The sequence below is a fragment of the Vigna unguiculata genome, chromosome 4 (genome assembly GCF_037176805.1).
Source record: "Vigna unguiculata cultivar grain cowpea cultivar isolate G323 ecotype 2 chromosome 4, ASM3717680v1, whole genome shotgun sequence".
NCBI classification, from domain to species: domain Eukaryota; kingdom Viridiplantae; phylum Streptophyta; class Magnoliopsida; order Fabales; family Fabaceae; genus Vigna; species Vigna unguiculata.
In genome coordinates this window covers 48,595,056-48,617,371 of record NC_140795.1, presented here as the reverse complement: position 1 = coordinate 48,617,371, position 22,316 = coordinate 48,595,056, and the positions used below count along the sequence as shown (strand labels likewise).

The 22,316-nt window shown below is 26.3% G+C and overlaps 3 protein-coding genes across 3 annotated transcripts; 1 reads left to right on the top strand and 2 right to left on the bottom strand.

The window, feature by feature from the left end:
• Nucleotides 1-280: 280 nt before the first annotated feature.
• On the top strand, nucleotides 281-5,003 carry LOC146887362 (phosphoenolpyruvate/phosphate translocator 2, chloroplastic-like). Its single transcript, XM_085672775.1, has 9 exons — nucleotides 281-790; nucleotides 1,104-1,226; nucleotides 1,473-1,625; nucleotides 2,752-2,837; nucleotides 3,320-3,404; nucleotides 3,585-3,704; nucleotides 3,817-3,894; nucleotides 4,182-4,311; nucleotides 4,775-5,003. The coding sequence occupies exons 1-9, from the start codon at nucleotides 458-460 to the stop codon at nucleotides 4,849-4,851; spliced, it is 1,185 nt and encodes a 394-aa protein (XP_085528901.1). The 5' UTR covers nucleotides 281-457; the 3' UTR covers nucleotides 4,852-5,003.
• Nucleotides 5,004-12,024: 7,021 nt separating this feature from the next.
• LOC114180363 (uncharacterized) lies at nucleotides 12,025-14,579 on the bottom strand. The gene is made up of 3 exons (XM_028066666.2): nucleotides 14,002-14,579; nucleotides 13,706-13,832; nucleotides 12,025-12,468 (listed from the first exon to the last, which is right to left on the bottom strand). The coding sequence occupies exons 1-3, from the start codon at nucleotides 14,523-14,525 to the stop codon at nucleotides 12,160-12,162; spliced, it is 960 nt and encodes a 319-aa protein (XP_027922467.2). The 5' UTR covers nucleotides 14,526-14,579; the 3' UTR covers nucleotides 12,025-12,159.
• A 4,003-nt stretch (nucleotides 14,580-18,582) lies between these two features.
• On the bottom strand, nucleotides 18,583-21,888 carry LOC146887361 (transcription factor MYB115-like). Its single transcript, XM_085672148.1, has 3 exons — nucleotides 21,332-21,888; nucleotides 20,857-20,983; nucleotides 18,583-19,058 (listed from the first exon to the last, which is right to left on the bottom strand). The coding sequence occupies exons 1-3, from the start codon at nucleotides 21,886-21,888 to the stop codon at nucleotides 18,666-18,668; spliced, it is 1,077 nt and encodes a 358-aa protein (XP_085528274.1). The 3' UTR covers nucleotides 18,583-18,665.
• Nucleotides 21,889-22,316: the final 428 nt, after the last annotated feature.

Sequence of the window (22,316 nt, the reverse complement as noted above, 5' to 3'; positions counted from 1 at the left end):
AATCTGATATCTTCATCTGATATAAGATAAGATCAAGTTACTGTGTTAAAATTTACATAAGTTTTTTTATTTTTTGGATAAGAAGTTACTTGATAAGCAACTCTCAAACGAGAAACAGATCTTCAAGTTATTTCTTTCATCTTAGTCTATTCACTAAAAGATCTTTTATATTATTTATAAACTGAAACCGAATCAGTTTACATTCATCTTTGTCTCAAAATTCTAAATTTGAAGTGGCCACTATTGAACACGTTTTCGTGAAATTAGGTATACATTTTCCGATCTGAGAGGCTACCCAATTGGCTATATATAGTAACGTTTGGTGTGTTTCTGCTCTGAGTTTGGAGAAGCAACATTTGCACACCAAAAGTGGTGAATTCTGTTTCAGTTCATGCAACTGTTTGGTCTCCCCATTCTCCTACCCAATTAGCTTCTGTATATTTTCTTGTGAACAAAAATGCAAACCCTTGTGTCTTTATCACACTCTCCTTCAACTCCACACCTTCCAAACTTCACACCAAGGCCAAAGTTCCTTCCTCAACTTCACCACTCCTTCAATGCCTTCTCCTTGCCCCCATCTTCTCCTCTGCACCTCACTGCCACAAAGTCTCCACCTTTCTTCATTTCCTCTCCCAAACTTTCCTCTTTCAGGCTCCTTGCTGCTTCCATCTCCGATGCCAGAAGTGATGAACCAGCCAAAACCAGTGGCTTGGTTAAGACCCTTCAGCTTGGGGCCATGCTTGCCCTTTGGTACCTCTTGAACATCTACTTCAACATCTACAACAAACAGGTTCTTCACCTTCATCCACCATTTTTCAAAAAGACTAAATTTTTGCATACAGAGATCTCTTATGATAAAATTTGGACTACATGGCATGAAAAAACTGGCAAACTATGAACACGTAATGATTTGAAAGCACCTGATAAAAGTTTTATCACGTAGAATATGTAGTATTAACAAGCTCATAGACTTGCAAATAGATGTATAGATTTGAAGTTTTAGACACAGGAGGGTGTCTTTAATTTTTTTTTTCTTCCTTTCTTGAATTTTATTTACACTCTTGATTTTGCTCAATTGCAATGCACTGATGATTGTGTATTAGGTTCTAAAAGTCTATCCATTTCCAGCAACAGTTACAGCATTTCAATTTGGCTTTGTGTCACTGGTGATTAATTTAGTCTGGACTTTCAATCTCCACCCCAGACCCAGCCTCAGAGGTTCACAGGTACTTTGGGAGGTGGAAAAGGGTGCTCCATCAATTTGTGTGGTCAAGATTCTCCGGATTTTTCTGTGCCGATTCTCTGTTAGAGCTTTCAAAATACACCGATGATTATAAAAAATATCTAAAATACCAATATAGTGTATTTTTATTGCTCAACAGAGAATCGCACAATAAAATCCGACAAAGAATCTGGACTTGTTATCGCTATGTTTCAAAGCATTAATTTTATTATCATATCTGTGTTTGCAGCTAGCAACACTCCTTCCACTGGCTCTGGCTCACACATTAGGGAATGTCTTGACCAACATTAGTCTTTGCAAGGTTGCTGTATCTTTCACTCACACAATCAAAGCTATGGAGCCTTTCTTTACCGTTCTTCTTTCTGCCCTTTTCTTGGGTCAGGTAATGTTCAAGTCTTCACTCTGTTTCTCTAGTAAAGTTTGAAATTTTTTTCTTCCTTGAAGCTATGCAAGTTTATAGTGATTTCATGTACTCATGCAGTGAATTAATAATACGTCAGTTAACAAGTGCTTTTAAAGTAAATAGCTTTCAAAATAATCACTTTTTTAGAAAGTAGATGTAATTTTCCTAGCAGAAATAGAAAAACCACTTATTTTTGGAAATAACAATGATATTTTATCTATTAAATTTCAACAACTTTCTCTTACAACATGATGTGTCATCTTCTAAGTGATTTTGAAATATTGAGAATGAAAAAAATGAAAAACTAGTGAACCACTTAAAAACTGCTACTTAAGGTTGTAAGAGAAAATTATCAAAATTTAGTAGTCAAAAAATCATTTTCCATTTAAAAATATGGAGACTAAACAGACATATAAAAAACAAAAAAAAAAATTATTTTATTAAATAAACACTTACTTTATAAAAAATGAACACAAACAAACATGTCAATATTATGTGTTTGAATATATGACCTACCCATCAACCCATTCTCATGGCAAAGTCAATGACTAGTTTGAATTTTACCATAGGCAAACAACAACTGTTGTCAAATGATTCAGTGTTAGGTTTGAGTAGCATTCTAGGTACTACTTAACCAACCCTAATTTGGCAGTTTTTTCTGTTATTTATTGGTTTTTCTTGCATCTTATCTGTTAAGATTCTTTGTTAACCACCCATTTGTGAATGGTAAGGGATAATATCATGATCTTGTTGCTTTCAGGGAAAGTGATTGATATTGGTCACACTTTTAATACTAACCACATCATATTTTCTTTGAATTGCCATGTTCCAATGAAATTTAGAAACTTGTCTCTTTTTTGTCTTATTCATCAATCATCGCTACAAAAAGTCATTTTTATTTTTTTATTTTTTATATGAAGTGAATAAACTTATTTTTATTTTTTATATGACAATAATATCAGGGTATACACATTATTTATTCATATAAATTGTCATCTAATTATATTTTTCATCAGCCATACTAAATCATAAGTATTTGAGCATTTTTCAAATAATGTAATGGTTTTGAGGTTCTTACCTTCAATTTTGACCCTTAAATGAACAGATGCCTACTCTATGGGTGTTTTCTTCCCTTATACCAATAGTTGGAGGAGTGGCATTGGCATCAATGACCGAAGTCTCTTTCAATTGGTAAGTAATCACCACACTAGAACTGTTGCAGATTCTTTGCTGAATAATTCTTGTACCGATCATTTATGATACACAGATACAATACACATATCGGATATGACATACATATGATATGTTGATACACTTATTTTAAAATAATATACAATATGTGATATATGAATATCGAAGAATGTACACAATTCGTAAAATTATGATAAATATATTATTACTATTATGTGAATACAAATTAAAATCAAATGTATTAAATGTTGTCAAACTAAAAAAATTATAAAGTATGTTTATTATAGAAGTATTACTGCTTCATAAATTAGATAAGTATCAGTGGAATATCCTAAAATATTGGATATGAATATGTATCGGATACAGATACGTAACATAAATTGAAGTATGAGTGAATTATAACCGATCACAGTATAATATATCAATATTTTTTGGTGGTGTAGTATTGATTCAAGTGTTTGGCATGTTCTGTCTCTAAACAGGATTGGCTTCATCACTGCTATGGCAGCTAACATTACAAATCAATCAAGGAACGTTTTGAGCAAAAAAATGATGACTAGTGAAGAGGTATGGAATTTCCCCAGATCTGCATAGTGCAAAATCTTTGTTGTTTTTATCACATATTAAAAATGCTACATTTAAATTTCTTAATACCATTTAAGTTTTTTTTTTTTTTTTGAAACTAATTACTCTCTCACATTATTGTGTTGAAAATGAGGCTCATGATTTGAAGCGTGTTCTTGACAGGAAAGTTTGGACATTATCAATCTCTATGGAGTTTTAACAATGATTTCCTTCATCTTGTTGGTTCCATATGCCTTACTTGTGGAGGGTGTCAAGTTTTCTCCTTCATACCTGCAATATGCAGTATGTGTCTACAATTTATTTATTTTTTAAATCATATGCTTCTTCCATTTATTTTTCCCTGATAAGAAAATGAAAAAGAGAAAAATTCAGTATTGTGTTCTTTCCAATGCAGGCAAGCCAAGGGCTGAATGTTAGAGAGTTATGTATGAGATCAATTTTTTCTGCATTCTGCTTCCATGCATACCAACAGGTAAGGCCTTTCAAATATTGTGTTGTTTAATAACTTTAGAAACAAATATTTTAAGAAAAAATTATAATTTGAATCCTATTTTTTTACTTTCATCATTTACTTTTTGACATAACTGAATGTAAGTTATTGATTCTTTTAAATAAAAACTAATGATATACTAATTAATAACTTCCACTAAATCACGTCAGGAAATAAAAGATGAAAATTAAAAAATAGAGTCATAATATCATTATTTTATTTTAAAAACACCAAAAGTGTTGGAGCTAAATAAGTGCGATTGATGGCAGGTTTCATATATGATATTGGAGATGGTGTCACCTGTGACACACTCAGTTGCAAACAGTGTGAAGCGTGTGGTTATCATTGTTTCTTCCGTCATCTTCTTCCAAACTCCTGTCTCTCCTGTTAATGCACTTGGTAAGTCTCCAATGGCCATAACATTCAAAACACATGCATGTGGACCAAAATGGGTACCACTTGGTAGGTTTGTGACTAGGAACGCACCTTAATATTGAATCTAAGTTTAATGTCGAGTAAAAATAAAAAAATTGAACATCATATAAAAATGAAGACCTATAAATTTACTATCTTAAATTTTTTTAACGTTTTAATTTAAAAGTGGTATCAATCTCTCATGTGTGGGTTGGACTTATGTCTCATTGGTCATGTATCTTTTTAATTATATATACTTTAAACTATTTTTTTATTTTAATATATTTTATATATTTGACATCTCTAAAAAGTTTTATATATTTATATTAAAATTTGGTATTTCTAAAATATTTGTTAAAAATTCGTCATTATTTGTGAAAATATTTGATGAAGATCCGTCACTATTTGTGATGACTTTTTTTTTCGTGTGGTGTGCATGTGAGAACAGGAACTGCCATAGCTCTATTGGGAGTTTTCTTGTACTCGAGGGCAAAGAGGATGAAGCCGGTGCAAAAGACAAACTGAGGCACGATAACCCTTCCAAAGTAAATATTGTAGACACATGACAACAATTGATTTTTTTTTTTCTTTTTTTTTCTTTTCTTGGTACCACTATTATAAATTGAAACTGAATTTTAGTAAATAATAATACAGGAGTTCAATTGGTGCCCCTATAACTTCTATTATTAAATATTTAACATAGTGTTACCGAGAGTTTAATGTTTATGTATTATTGGTATTAATATATTTAACTTTTCAACCACACATAAATAATTGTTCTTTTTTCCGGACCAAATATTTAAAGAGGTGGAATCTTCAATAAAATTGATTGTGTGTGTATGTATGTAAGAAGTTGAATAACTTTTTTAAGTTTTAATTTCTTATTATTTTTTTTTTATGAAGATGAACAAATTTTTACAATTTTAAAGATAAAAATTAGAGAGAAGCTCGAGTTTATATTTGGAGTTCAAGACTCACTATTATGATGTTCTTTATACTAATAAATTTTTATTAAATTTTAGGAGATAAATAAGAAAGATAATGTACTAATGAATTATGAACAAATTTATATAAAATATTAAAATATTAAGTTCCAAAATATTTACGTAGAATTTTCTATAACATTATCAAAACAATTTAAGACTAAGGTTGATCACTTATTCATGCCTAATTAATGATGACTTTTGGAGATAACTTAATGCATATTTATTCAATTATGCTTTTCGAAATAACTCTTTTCATGTTATTTAAATTCAGCATTGCTAATTGATTTGTTATTCATGTTCGTGTAGTCAAATAATAGCCACTATTTAATACTTTTTTAAGTAGTTATTGTTCATTTCTTAGTTGTTCCCACTATTCAAGAAGATAACAATAAGAATATAAACTAATATTGAAAAACAAAAATGACTTACGATCACTATTAAAGAAGATATTTAATACTAACCTTACATAAACTTTACAAACTATTTGTTAAGATAAAAGATATAAATAAAATAAAATAATTATTTATTATTACGATGGGGATTGTTCTTCAAAAGCAATAACAAAAATATAGATATTCATTTTTCGTTCCATATAATCAAGAATTTGGAGGCGAGCTTTGTGTACAATTTCAACGTAAATTAAAAATATAAAAATTGTTTAAAAATATTAACACAAGATATTATTCAGAAAGATAACAACAAGGTTTTGAGTCACGTACATGTTTATATTAAATGCGAACTTTCATAAAGATGAATCTATTTATTAAATGTGTTAATGAATCAATCACAATATAAGAAAATGTCTCATTAATTATTAGTTTTAATAATAACAAGTTGTTAATAATTTATATACTAATTTATAAAATAAAAAAATATTAATTATTAAAATAATTATTATTATAAACAAAAAATTATAATTAATTACTAAATTGATATAATTAACTAAATACTAATTTAAAAATTAATTTAAAAACTCATTTTGTATAACAAAAATTTATAACTAATGTTTAATGAAATGTTTAATGACTAATCTCTTTTGATAATTAAATTTTAGAAATCAATTTAAAAATTAATTATAATTTTTTATTCGTAATCATATCTATTTTAATAAAATTTAATTTTTTATTTTATAAATTAGTATATAAATTATGAGACATATTCTTGTAATAATATAAGTATTAATCGAGTCGGTTAATCTAATATAAGTTAAAAATTATACATCACTACTTGCTAAGACACCTGATATCTCATATTTATAACCATAAATTCATATTCCAAATTTAGAAATGATAACGATGTATCTAATATAAAAGAATTTTTTAATATCATAACAAGACAAATCCATAAACAATAAATAATCAAAATATCCCATTTTAGGAGAGCATCATAACAAGACAAATTCACGAAAATTAATTAAAAAACGACGCTTTCATAAAAAAATAAATAAATAAAGCAAAAATAAATGAACTCACATATAGATCGGGTCATCCATTTTTTTTTTCAGGAGCATGCATGATCGATTGAATTATTAGCTTATGAGTCATTTAACCACAAACAAATAATGGAGTATAGATTTTTTACTGATTTTCTGATATTCTCATCTGTTGAATATTAAAAATACACTGTGTTAATATTTTAAATATCTTTTTAATACATTTTAAAACGTTAAAATTAGTGGTAATCAATATATTATGAAAATACAGAGTAAAGGATCAGCACACAAAAACTCAACCGGGAATCCAAATTCATTTTTTTTGGTATTGTCATCTGCTGAATATTAGAAATACATTGTGTTGATATTTTAAATATCTTTTTAATATATTTTAAAACATCAAAATTAATGCTAATCGGTATATTATAAAAATACACAATAGAAAAACAACAACAACAAAAAAAAACCCAAAGAATCCAAATTCCAAACAATGCCAATACCAGCTCACTCCAATTAATGCTAAAAATAAGTTAAACACAAATAACTTATTTCAACATAAACAACCATGCTATAAAGTTGATACTATTAGTTTCTGCTTTATAAAATAATGAAAAATATTAAAAAAAATTAATCAATTTTAATGATTTATATATATATAAGGGTCTAAACTATTTACACAAAATATGTTTTTAATTCTTAGATTATAAAATAATATTTTAATTCTAAATCAAAATTATTTAATTCTTGTAAAAGTAATATAAAATGTTTCCCCAACTTTAACATGTAAATGTTATATTATAATTTATTGTAAAACTTTGTCAGTCACGTGAAAAATAGTATACATATCATATGTTGCAAAGAATATTTTATACGAATTTTATAAAGTATAAGACTAGATACTTCATAATTTAGTTCGAAGAAGAAACATAAATTTTTATAATAGTTTGGTAAAAAGATATATTATTTAACCTAAAATATTTAAGCATGAGTAAAATGTTTTATATAAAATAAAAATAAATGAAATAAGAATTATATATGTATATTAAATTTTGAGTAGAAGTTGATGTTTTGATATTGGGTTAAATATGTTTTTCGTCCCTTAACTTTTAGCGAATTTTGGAATTCGTTCATTTCAAAACTTTGGATCAATTTAGTCATTCATTTTTGAAATACGTGGATTTATTGATTTTAATCAAATTTTATTATGTTTATTTAATGTTTCCTATACATCTCGGGATTGTATTTGAGTTATTTATACCGTTTGACACATTTTTGTTTTAATGTTAAGTCAAATACTATTATGAAACGCGCTTAAAATAATGTCAAATAAATTTAACAAAATTTGATTAAAATGACTAAATTTACGTATTTCGAAAGATAAATGACTAAATTGGTCTAAAATTTTGAAATAAACTAATTTCAAAATTTACGAAAAGTTAAAGGACAAAAATGTATTTAACCCTTGATATTTTATGAGTAGATGTTAAGTGTTTTGGTATATCTCTAGAATAAACCTAATAAGAAATGTGAGTATTTTTAGAAAACGTGAAGGTAGTGGTGGTAGTTGTTTGGTGAGTTATGTTGTGTTGTGGGCGTGTGTTAAGACACTTGCTAAGGCTATAATGGCCTCCATAATGGTATGTGTCCCACAAATGTTGTGGTGCATGTGGTGTCTGCATGTGACCACACAAATTATTGTTGGAGTTTTTCTGTACTCTAGGGCATGTTCGGGAACACTAACCCTTCCAAAAGGACACACTTAGAAAAAGGGAAAAAGTAAGTATTGTGGCCCCCACGATAATCATAATAATCTTGATTGTTTCAGACTAAATTTTAATAAGAATAGATTCTTTGTGAGATTTTGTTTAACTGTTCTTTTATTGTATTTTTGTAATATACTAATTATTATTAATTTTAATATTTTAAAATATATTGAAAAGATATTTAAAATGTCAATATAGTGTATTTTTAATGTTCAGTAAAGAATAATATAAATAAAATTAATAGAGGATATGAACTCAAACTTTAATAAATAATAATACACGACTTTAATAAATAGTATAGATGTGGTGTACTGCAGTAAATCACATCTTCAATCAATCATAAATTTTCTAATTTAATGTTAGATCAAAAATAAAATCAATTTAGTAATTTTTTTGTTTGGATCTGTTGTTTTATTTGCTATTAGATTATCATTATTAATGTTTAATTTCATGTTTGTAATTTGTATATTTTAGTGTAATAAAAAGCATGTTGAGAATCTTTCATCGATTATTAATAAAGTCACATTTATAATATAAAATGAGTGTAATAATTACCAAATTTGAAAGGTTTAGTTTTAATTAAAAATCATTTCTTAATAATTATTATTTTTTTATATATGTATTTAGGAGAAAAACTTGGTGTTAACAAAAAGGGGAAGGTTCCCCAAATTTGTTATATTTGTATAAATTTATATATAATTTAAATTATTTTTTTAATTTAACATATCTATAATATATTTTATATATTTCACATTTTCAAAACATTTTATATATTTATATAAATATTTTGACACCCTAATTTGTTTTAAGATCTTCCACTAATATTTTATTGATATTAAGTATGGTATTAGAAATTATGTTGTATGAAAGGGTATGAATTTTGAAAGGTTTAATTAAAGTTTAAGAATATAGAAAATTTTGTCTATTTCTAAGTGAATTCTTAATATTTAAATTATTTTTTTCCTTTTAGATATTTTGTTGCTTGATTTTTGTTGTTAATTAAATAATGTGACTGTTGTTTTTATTTTTATTTTTACTCCAATTTATTGATCAACTTACTCTTTCGTTCTTCTATATCCTCCAATTCTAATTTGTTCTTTCTTTCTCAAAAAACAAGTTAAGCAGGAATTACAAAAGATGGATATAACAATGATTTTAGATGAATTAAAGACGAGAAGATGGAGATGACAATGATTTATTCTGTTAAGGAAAAAATCAAATATGAAAACGAAAAATATTTTAAACATTTAATAGAATGAAATTTTTATTAGAAATTTAATTAAAAATACATAAATGTATAAATATTTAAAATTTAATTAAACTATTTTCAGAATGGATGTTATTATAAAAATTAATATATTTATGATTACGCAAAAAAGGTGTAAAAACTGCTTTACACATTGTTAATTGTTAGTTTATTTTGTTCATATATATAAAAGTTATTAGCAAACTAGTGTATTATTTATTCATCTATATAAACACGTGGTTGAATATATAAATAGTTTAGAAAAAACAAAATTGATCGGAAAACCTTATAGTAGGACAAAATAATAGGAATAATAAATAAAATAAAAATTCTATTTTGGTAGATTTGATTTTGAAACTTTTGATTAAATTGAAACGGTTCTATACCGGTTATTCTTGTTGGGTTTTAAGTTTAGGAGTATGACCCATGACAAATGATAGCGTGGGCCTCTTAGGCCCAATAGAAATAAAAATAAATGGTTAAATAATTTTATTGGGTTAGTATAAATATTACGAATCTTCATACTCTAAAAAATTTAAACCAGAACTCGTTTTTTTCTTACATTTCGTAGTTAAAATCATGATTAATTTTTTTTTTTTTGGAGTGTAGGGAGACAATTACGAATGTTAAAATATTAAGATAAAATTTAAAATATTAATTACTTTTATTCAATTTTTAAATATTATAAGATGAAATTGGTAGGGTTATTATTTATTTTTTTGTTGTAAATGTATGAGTTTCCACTTTTAAGGTATCAATGAAAAATTATATAATGGTAATTTTATAGTTGGAAAAGATTTAGATATCTAACAACAATATATTTAACTATAACTATAATTATCAACCTTCATGTCATCTTTAAAATTAAGTTTAACTCAATATAAATGATTGATCTATAAAAAATAAAATTATGTCCTATTTATATATTTAAGTTTCTTAAACTCATAGTGGATATGAGTTTGTAAAATTATCTATAAATTAAAATTAAAAGTTTGACTTGATTAATTTTCTTTTTGTCTCGTTATTAATTTAATTAACTTAATTTAGTTTCATTATTAATTTACAAGTTCAATTAAATTCATCATTTTTTTTAAATAATGTGACTATTTTTTATACTTGATAATTTATCACGGGTGGATTTGCTATAAACATAATAAAACATTACAAGAAAATCCTGGTTAACAACCAATATCGATGACAAATAATTGTTAATCACTATAGTGATCAATTTAAATATCAATTTATAAAAAAAAAATTATTGATTACTAACATAATTTCTGAATAAAAAATTATAATTAATATATAAATTGGTCTCAAAAATCTAGTAATCAAGCAAAAAAATTAGTTTATAAATTGGTCACCTAAAATTAACTATCAATATCTTTTTAATTAGTTTCTAAACTGATATCTAATTAATTAATGACCAATTTAACAATCAATTATAATTCTAAATTTATTTAAGTAACTAATAATTTTTTTATTTTATAGATTGGTATCTCAAATTTTATCCATTTAACCCTTGAATTAAGCAAATGCTTATTTGCATATCCATCATCTATACATACATGAATTCCAACAACACAAATTTCTTCACATCCTCACTATCAACCTTTCTAATACATTAATACTAACTATACCGAGTTACTATCCATTTAAATATATGGTAACATATTTTATTTAATTTTTTATATGATTTTAGTGTTAAAAAACCATAAATTTTCATTTTATTTCAATTCTTATAGCATTATAGAATTGTGATATTATTTAATTATTATAATATTTCAGAGGGTATAAAAAGTTGTAATCCTAAATCGTTGTCAAACAATCGTTTTTGTTTTCCAAAACATAATAGCATATAACTAATGTGCAGCCAAAGAAAATAACCATGAACAAAATTTGATCAAACATTAACATAATATAACCAAACACACTTCATAATTTGAATTCCCACTTGGTTATTGTTTGTCACTGCACCACACAGTAAATGTTTTCATCAACAACATTTATATATTATAGGTTCAATCAGTCAAATGATATTTATTTTCGTTAAGACGTATCATATTGATACATGCTTTTAAATAGGAGTTAATTAAGTCATAATTTTTTTAAAAATGTCTCAATTAGATTTCTTCTAAAAAAACAAATATGAACGTCGTTAACTTTATTTATGACTTTTACCACTAAATTTTAATATAAATATCAATACTTAATTTTGTAAGTCATTTTAAATATCAATATCGTTAACATCGTTTATATTTTTTTTTTGTTGAAGGAACCTAATTGAGACATCTTTTCAAAAATTAGAATTTAATTGACATATTTTTAAAAAACGAGTAGCAAAGTAACATATTCGAACAAAATTGATTATCATCCGACTAATTAAACCTATTTTATTCAACACCGAAGCTAGGTCAACAAAAGAGCCAGCTCATCACAACTGCATCCAAGCACATTTTGATTGTTTTTGTTTGAGAGAAGTTTTGCAGATTGTTGGGTTGCAGTGACCCATTTAACATAGGCATGGAGCATTGAGCCTTTGTAGTTACCTTGGTTGTTCTTGTTGCAGTTTTGGCGTCGCATGGTGGCATTCCAACGATTCTTTATATCATTCTCACTCCGACCACACATTCTCTTTGCAATCTTCGACCATTTTGTTCCAAATTCTTGATGCCCTTTGATCAAAATCATGTCTTCCTCCAAACTCCATGATCCCTTCTGCACACACATAAATTCAAATCACATCTTTTAATTTATATATACATGTATAAATATGATGATTGATCATTATTAATATGATGATCGATCATTATTAAAAATTAATGCCAAAAACTATCATTTAAATATAATTAATACAACAAAATTCTTAATTAATAACTAATTTTAATGATTAAAAATATGTATAGATATCATCAAATTAGAGATCAATTTCTTAAATAGAGAAACTAATTCTTTTGACTTGAGTAATTAAAGTAATTAATACTAATTACCAATTCATGATAGAAATTAGTTTGGTTATTTTAGAGACTAATTATAATTTTTTATAAATATTTTACTTATCAATAATTCTTAAATTATAAATTGATAGTTAAATTGATCATAAAAATAATTATTTTTATCATTAAAATTTATTATTATTCAAATTAAATAACATACTCATATCGCTCAAAAGTATGTATGATGTTAAAATAAATTGCAATTGTATGTAATAAAACAAAATGTCTTCAAATATATTTTTCTACAAAAAAAAAATGATTTGAGAAAAAATAAATATAAATTCACCTGACCAGTGTTCCTATTAGTACTACAAAATTGTCAAAAGTAGACAGAAATATCAAGTTCGAAAAATCAGCAAAAGATTAATTGGTATGTATGAAAGAGTTAAACAATTATATTATCATAAGCGTAAATAGAATGCAAAAAAAAAATGTTTACATGAATTTTCTTACAAAATAATTTTCATCTTGAATTTGCATAAACGAAATTTTAATTGCTTGAATTTTTCACTTTTTTTATATTTTTGACAACAAGTTTGTGTTTTATTTATTACATGGCATTGAAGAAAAAATGGAAGGATGAGAAAGGGGAAAAAGAAAATAGATCTAATAAGACTAAAAAAAATACACTTATTTCTTATGAAAAGTATGAAAAGTGATATTAGAATACTTTTATAAAATTACGTTTAACTTTACTCTTTCATCTCATTAATATTGAAATAATGATATTATGACTTCCATATTTTATTTTCACTTTTTACCTTTTGACACGATTTAGTGTAGATTATTGAGTAATGTATCACTATTTTTTTTTTAAAAGAATTAATGATCTACACTAAATCACGTCAGAAAATAAATAATGAAAGTTAAAAAAAATAAAAATTAAAGTATAATTTTCGTTAATATTGACACACACAAAATTAAGTACACATAAGAAATAAGAATCGAATGAGAAAAACCTTAATGTTTGGCTGAAGATGGTTATTCCATCTTTCTCGACATTGCTTCCCAATTCTGCCCTCTATTGATCTTGCAATTTGTGTCCATTTCTTGGTTCCCCATTGATTCACCAATTCCACAAGAGCTCTACAAAAACCACAAATTCCTATTTTTAATTAAATATTTTTCAATGTTTTTTTTCATAAACTAAAATGGATTCAAATCACATATAAATCTGTCACTAAACATTTTTTTTATTTATTTCAGAAAAAACCAAATCATTTTTTTAACAAGAATAAGAAAAAAAGTCACATACCTATCTTCTTCAGGAGTCCATTGCCCTTTGATTATGTCATGATTAGCAATGTTGGTATCCTTTTTCACCTCTGCATTTTGATTACTGTTCCAGGGACATTCACTCATCAATAATTCACACTTGTTAAAAAGAGAAAAGGGTAATGATTTGGAAGATGAAGCTTGAGATGGATGAACCAACATGGTTTTCTGTGAAAATTTACATATGACGGTGTTTTTCTCGTACCCATGCAAAGCATCAATGGTTGTTTTGTTTGGTTCCAACGTCACAGAATGGCGACAGTGATCATTAGCAAAGCCTCCAAGGGATGATCCTCCGTCGAAAGGTGTGGTAACAGTTAACCGTTTTACTTTCTCATTTTTAGTCGATGTGGAACTTAGACTCATATTTAGGTTCTTAATAGTATCAGAATTGGAATGAGCCTCCATCATAGAAGTAGGGTTACAAATAGACATGTTCATGTTCATGTTGATGTTCATGTTGGGGTATTGAAAAAGGTTGAAGGTGTTAGTGTGGTGGAACATGATGATGATGATGGACTCAGAATCTTTGAGAAAAACAAGATTTGAATTTGCTGCTTCAAGTGAAACTGTACGTACGTAGAAACAAGTGAATATATATATATATATATATATATATATATATATATATATATATTAACAATGATATTTTAATTACTAAATTTTAATAATTTTTTCTTATAATATGATATGTCATTTTCTAAATAATTTTAAAATATTGAAAATAAAAAAATAAAAAATTAGTGAACTGGTGAAAATATGTCACGTTACGTAATAGAAATAAAAAATTAGTGAACTGGTGAAAATATGTCACGTTACGTAATAGAAAGTTATCAAAATTTAGTAATCAACAAATTTGATATATATATATATATATATATATATATATATATATATATATATATATATATATATATATATATATATATATATATATATATATATATATATATATATATATATAACAACGTATGGCACAGATCAGAAACTAAGTTTGAGGATGGTTTTCTTAACAATGTAACTAATTGAGCATGCACATACCAACAAAAAGGAATGTTTATGTTTTAAAAGAGAGGACAATTAAAATCAAACTCTAATAAACTCTTTAACTGCATGTTTTTGTCTTTTTTATGCAAATTAATACTAGGATTAAATATATATTATTTTTCTTTAAACTGTTTTCAAAATTTATTTCTAAATTAATTATATCATTTTGTGAAAGTAACGTAAAATTTTTTTTATCAAATTAATTGTATATGGAGATTATATTATAAATTAATGTAAAATTTCGTTTGTCACGTGATAAATACTTATTTGGTGTAAATGATGTTTTATATGAATTTTGTACAATATATGAACAAAATACTTATATATTTAATTTAAAAATAAAACAATTTTTAAAAATAATCTTTAACATTATTTGAGAAGTTGATTTCAGCTGGTAAGAAAGGATTGTGTTTTATTTTAGTCAAAAAATAAAATTAATTTAATATTACTTTTTACATTTCTGTATACTATAATCAGGTATGATCTTTAATATATGAGAATTTGTCCACTCTCAAATATTAGAATTTTATAATTTTTTTTATGTTGGGATTTAATTAATCTTGAATGATTAAACATTTTTAGAAAATATTAGATGAATATGATAATATATACGGTCTATAATAATTCAAATTTATAAAAATTAAAATTTATATTTTTGAATTTTAAATCCAACTTACCTAATTGGAAATGGATTATATTTAGATATTGAATCAATTTTTGAATTTTGAAACAAAAATCAAGATGTGTCAAAGTGGTTCAGGTCAAACCGAGTTAGCTTAGATTCAAAATCGAGCAAAGTCAAGCTAAGACGAAGATCAAGCCAAATGGATTTAGGAAGAGCCGAGTCTCCCTAAGCCGAAGCTCAAGCTGAGTCGGTTTAGGCTGAAGGGTTAAGTTGAGTCGGCTTAGGCTGAAAGTCAAAATGAATTTGTCTAGACCAAAAATTGAGACAAGTCAACATAAACTGAAGATCGAGACGAGTTAGCCGAGGTCGTAGGTCTAGCCGAGTCATCCCAGGTCAAAGGTTAAGTCGAGTTATTCAAAGACAGAGTTCAGATCGAGGCACCCCAAGCAATACAAGAAGACTCTTAAATAATGATCAATTTTAGCGACCAAAAACATGTTTAAAGATCAATTTAAAAACTAATTTCCTAATTAAAGACCAATTTAGAGACCAACTCCTTTGGTAGCCCAAACATTGATAGCTAATGTTAGTGACCAATATAGAGACTAATTCATAATAGAAATTATTTTAATTACCAATTTAGAGGCCAACTATAATTTTTTTAGAGTATTTTAGTTACCAATAACTTTTAGTTTATAAATTGGTATTTAAATAGGTCACTATAGTAACTAATTATTTTTTGTCACTATAAATGATCAATATTCAAGGATTTTCTTATAGTGGAGCCAAAGTTCACGTTGAGTTGGTCAGGGTAAGAGTGCTAGTTGAGTTAGCCTCGAGAGGTCGATCGAGTCGACCCAGACCGATTGTCAATTGAGTCAATCCGAATCAACTTGAATCAAAGAGTCGACCTAGACTGGATGTCGACAAAATTGGCCTCAATCGATGGTCGGTTCGAGTTGATCCTAATCGAAGGTGGGCCGAGTTAGCCCCAAGCAAAGGTCATCCCAAGTCTGCCTGAAGCAAAGGTTGACCTAAGTTAACCTCAGTCATAAAGGTCCAAGTCGGTGCCTATCGAAGATCGACCCGGTCCATATCTAATTAAACATTAGATCAATCTCATCGAATTTAATCTATTTTATAAAATGGATTCAATCTAAATTTAATCTAATTTAAATTAAATTGAAAAAAATATCAAATATAATTAATCTAGTTAAACTGAAATTATAAATTCAATCCATTTATTAGATCATAAATTAAATCTAGAATGAATTTTGGAAAAACCATTATATCAAACCTTAATAAACACTAAAAAATATATCAAAAATAAGGTATGATTAATAAGTCATAAAAGCAACTTAAATAAAGTCGTCTCTCTCAAAAAAGCACGTAAGGACATAACTATATAGAAGGAACTTTTGGTATATGTTGGAAAATGTAATGTGTGGTTTTATTAGAATCCCATATCTGAATAACTTGCACTCAATTTCGTTTGAATAAAATACTTTGTAAGAAATTTTAAATAATTCACAATTTTATAAAAAGTTTAATAATTTTTTAAAGTAATTTTATTAGAATGTTATGTGAGACTCCAATAGAAAAGTTGCTTTAAGAACCTCTAAACTTCTCTTACTGAAATACTCCATTATATTTAAAATTCCTTGGTAAATAGTTTCTTATAATCACAGCATGGTATAGGGATATACGAACTTGATGCCTTGATTTTATTTAAATAATTTTTTATTGTGAATAGAATAAATATTTTTTTTTTCATTTCATCAAATATTTGAGTATTTTTTAATTTTTGTTTGGTTTTATATTTGCAATCAAATGAATATATTAATTTTTATTTATTTTAATTTGGTGAATGAATATTATTTATTGATATTTGGTATGAGACAAACTCAAACTATAAACATTTACAATTTGAATATTGTGTTACATTAACTAATATTTCGTTCTATCATTGTTGCTACTGTTTGGTTTTTCTAGTTTTAAATTTGTTTTCCTCTTGGTATTATCTGGCAGATTCCCTTCGATTTTGTTCTTGAAGGAAACTATTCAAAATATATCAATGTTCAAATTTCTGTAAATACCATAACTTATTTTAATTTGATAGATTTTTGTAACGCAAATTAGATAATATTTAACAAAAATAAAATTTAAATAGATATTATGTTTATTATAAATTTATGAATACTTTTAGTAACATATAAAATTGATAATTCCTATATGTAAATTTTAGTTGTAAGAAGAGACTCTTATTTTTCTTTTTTAAATTTTGTAATTGTTACTTTTTTATCATTTGAAAAACCCATGTTTATAAATATTTTAAATAATTAGATTATATATATATATATATAATATAAAGATAACTTTTATTGATAAATGAGATGGTTTTTCCTTTAAAAATGACACCAAGGATTTTTCCAAATAATTAAATGTAGAACAACTTCAAGAAATCTATTTACTAAAAAAACTCTATGAAACCTAAAGCCCCTACAAAATTTGCGCTAAATTGATTTAGTCTGTGTAGGTTCTAACTTGATTCTAATACAATGTTAGATGGATTTAGTCTGTGTAGGTTCTAACTTGGCTCTAATACAATGTTAGAAGTGGACTTTAAACCTAATTTAGTCCCACAAAATCAACTTGTAAGATGAAGATTGTATCCACTTATATGTTATGAATTGATCTTATCTCTAGTCGATGTGAGACTTCCAACGTATATACCAAAATTTGAATAGATAAACCAAACAATTTATATGTCATTGCAACAATAAAAACTTTTTTTCATTAGAAAACTTAGTTAGAAATGTAATCGCATAAAAACACAAAACAAGACATGGTAAAGCAAAAATTTTAGCATAACTAATGCTCAGTCAGGAAAATATTACAAGAAAATAGAATGAGTAAAGCAATTTATCTGATCAAAATGAAGGCATAAACAACATGCCTTCCCTTAATTAGCATCATTTTCGTGCCATTAATGCACTCTTTGTTGCAGCATAGTAACTATTTCCACCAAGCATGTTATATGAACATTGTTCATCATGACTACTACGTTCCAACACCTTCTTATTATTATTCTTGCTTTCATATTTCTTGTGAACTCTTGCAGCAGCTTCTTCAGTAGCAGTAACCCTTTTGATGTACGCATGGAGCATTGATTCATCATAATTAGGGTTCTCACTGTTCTTGTTCTTCCTTTTCAAGTCTTGGCGACGCTTTACACCATTCCAGTGGTTTTTGATGTTGTTCTCGGTTCTGCCAGGTAATCTTTTTGCAATTTCAGACCATTTGTTTCCAAGTTCTTGGTGAGCTTTCATCAGAATCATGTCTTCTTCCATACTCCATGATTCCTTCTGAAGAAAGAGTGTTAATTCACAAAGAGATATGTCACACATGTACTTAAATTATGTAGAGAATGAATAGAATAATCGAGTTTTATTGTTACTTACCACTAAATCAATTCAGAGACGAATAAGGATCTAAAACTCTAAGTCAGTGAATAAAATTAGAAGTTATTTGAATTTTAATCCAACAATATTTTAAAATAAAAGTAAAAAATTAAGGAAACAAAATTAAGAGAATAAATATATAAGATTAGAAAGGGTTAAATAATTTTAACAAATCAAGAGGTGCATTTGTATATCTTCATGTACATGTAAGTTCGATACTACCAAGATACGTGTGAGTAATTTATTTTTGTAGTGAATTAATTTAATAATTCATATGGCTTAGTTGAGAAATGAGGAATGAAATTGTGTTGCATAATCTTTGAGAAGATTTTTTTTAATAATGTTAAATAATTTTTTAAAATACTATGCAAATTCTTTCTTTTATTCAAAGATCAAACTACAAAAGAAATAAAACATTACATGTGAATGACGTAAACCAACAAAGGAATTAAATATTTAAATAACGTTTTATATAAAAATGTTATCATGAATTTGGCTTTTTTTTAAAAAAAAAAAAATTGGGGCCAATCTATCAAAGTATATCACATATGAATAAAAGTCACATAAAAAACATATTCTTACATAAAAATACTAATAACGATCAAGAACTGAAAATAAAAAATGGTAATTAAATGGTTTCGAAAACCGGCAAGAATTGATTAATTGATTGGATGTGTAAACTCATTCACTTTGACTCGAAGTTGAAACTAAAAGAAAAAAAAAACATGTATATTAATTAACAAAAGTAACAAAGAAATGAACTATTTATATAAAAATATCATAAAGAAATTATTAAAATAATTTTTTATGTATATATATATATAATATTATTTATTTGGGAAAATGTGATTTTAGTCTTAAACTATCATAAATTTAGTTTTGATCCCTCTCTAAAAGTTAAATGTATTACTTTTGGTCCTGTAAATAGTTTAGATGTCACTTTCTTGAAGGAAGAATAGAGAATTAAATTAATTCACTATATATTTAATTAGAGAATTAAAATAGGAAAAATATTTTAGAGAAAAATATTTAGAACTTTACATATTTTATCCTTAATTGTTTTTATTGAAGTACATGATGTATGAGATAGTTAGAAAATATTACAAATAAATTAAATTTAATTATAGTAAACAAATGCATATAAATGACAAAACAATTTAGGTTCTAGGGTTAAATATTAAATATCTAATTTAGCTTATGTATTTAAATAAATGTGTAATAATAAAATAGCAATGTTGATAAAAATTTCAAGTCATATTATCTCACCTAAACAATTTAGGTTCTAGGGTTACATAGACTACAATAAATTATAAATACATTTAACAAAAGTAACTCAATAAAATATCATTTTTATATAAAAAAATTTAATTACATTTTTTCTGTATTATGAATAAATATATTCGTATTAGTAACATGACGATTTGAATAAAAAAAAAATACATTCAAAATCCAATTAACTCTATGGCATTCATCGATCTCTCCGTGAATATATACCATGAAGAAAGAGAGAATAACTATCAAATGAACTAATTTAGTTGCATAATTTTTCAATCTTTGACACTAATTAATATCAATTAATTGAATGTTTAGTATAATTTATTACATAATACATGTCCTATTTTTATATATTAAAGTTTAAACTTTGATGTTATGATTCACAGAAAAAATGTGTATGAGAAACAAAAATGAAAAAAGAAGAAACCTTAATGTTTGGCTGAAGATGGTTGTACCATCTTTCTCGACATTGCTTCCCAATCCTTCCGGGTAGAAATTTTGCAATTTGGGTCCATTTCTTCAACCCGAATTCATTCACCAATTCCACAAGATTACTATAAAAACAACAAACTTTAATTAATTAAAAATTCATGATATTTTATCATTAAAAAAAAGTCTATTAAATGAACTCAAAGTTTATTCCTCTATACAATTTCTTTTTCTTTTTAGTAAACAAACACTAAAAAATTAAATTTCATTACCAAACACTTGTGCTTAATCTCACAAAAACTTGTGGCCCCATAATTAATGAGAACAAACCAAATTTAGCCATAATTATTGACTTTTTTTGGCATTGTAAAACAGAAAAGAAAAACACAGTAAAAGAAAGATTACAAAATTTCAAACATAAATAAATCTAAATACACACACATTTATTTATATATATATTTATTTATTTATACCTGTCTTCATGAGGAGTCCACCACCCTTTGATTATGAGATCATTACTATCTTTTTTCATCTTTATCTTTTGATTACTTTCCAAGTTGTATTGAATGATATTAGGAAGAGAAAGAGGTGAAGATGGATGAATCATGGTTTTTTGAGAGAAATCCCATATGATTTTGCCTTCATGATGGCCATGCAAAGCATTGTTGTTGTTGTTTGGTGGTGGCAACATCATAGGGTGGTGATGGGAAGTATTGGCAAAGCCTCCTAGGGAAGACCCCAAAGAAGGTGTTAACATTCCACAAAAAGGGTTTGTGGTGAGTTTTAAAGGACCCTCCAACAAAAAGTTAGGGTTTTGGGTAGGTGCATCAAAGGTTTGATCTTGAATATGGCGGAAAGTGTTGTTGGGGTGAAACATGATGGGTGGTGGTGGTGGTGATGGTGGAATCAGAATAGGGCTTTGTGAGGGAAACATGGGTTGGATTTGTGGCATCAAGTTAGGGTTTGTAGGGAAATGAGTTGAAAGGAATGGGTGTTGTAGTTGCCCTTGGAAGCTTGGATCAAACTCCATGTAGAAAAGCTCACAACAATTGAGTGAGTTATGGAAAAGAGAGGTAGAGAGAGGAGGTAGAATATGTTGAATGTGGTGTGGGGGAATGAGTATCTTATAATTATTGATTTTGCTTTTGAGAAAGTTGAGAAATTATAAATGATACCCCTTATTAAATGAAAATACACATAAAAGAATAGTTGGAAAAGTTAATAAATGTACTTTTGATATTTTAAAACAACAAATTAAAAATAATACAAATCGAGAGAGTAAATGTTGTTAGAAGTTTCACATCAATTAGAGATACGGTCGAACTAGAGTATATAAGTGAGTGTCAATCTCACTTTACAAATCAGTTTTGTACACTTGAATTATGTTTAAAGTCCACTTCTTAAGAAGGTATCAGAGTTAAGTCCAAGTCTATCATAACGAAATTTATTATTTGTTGA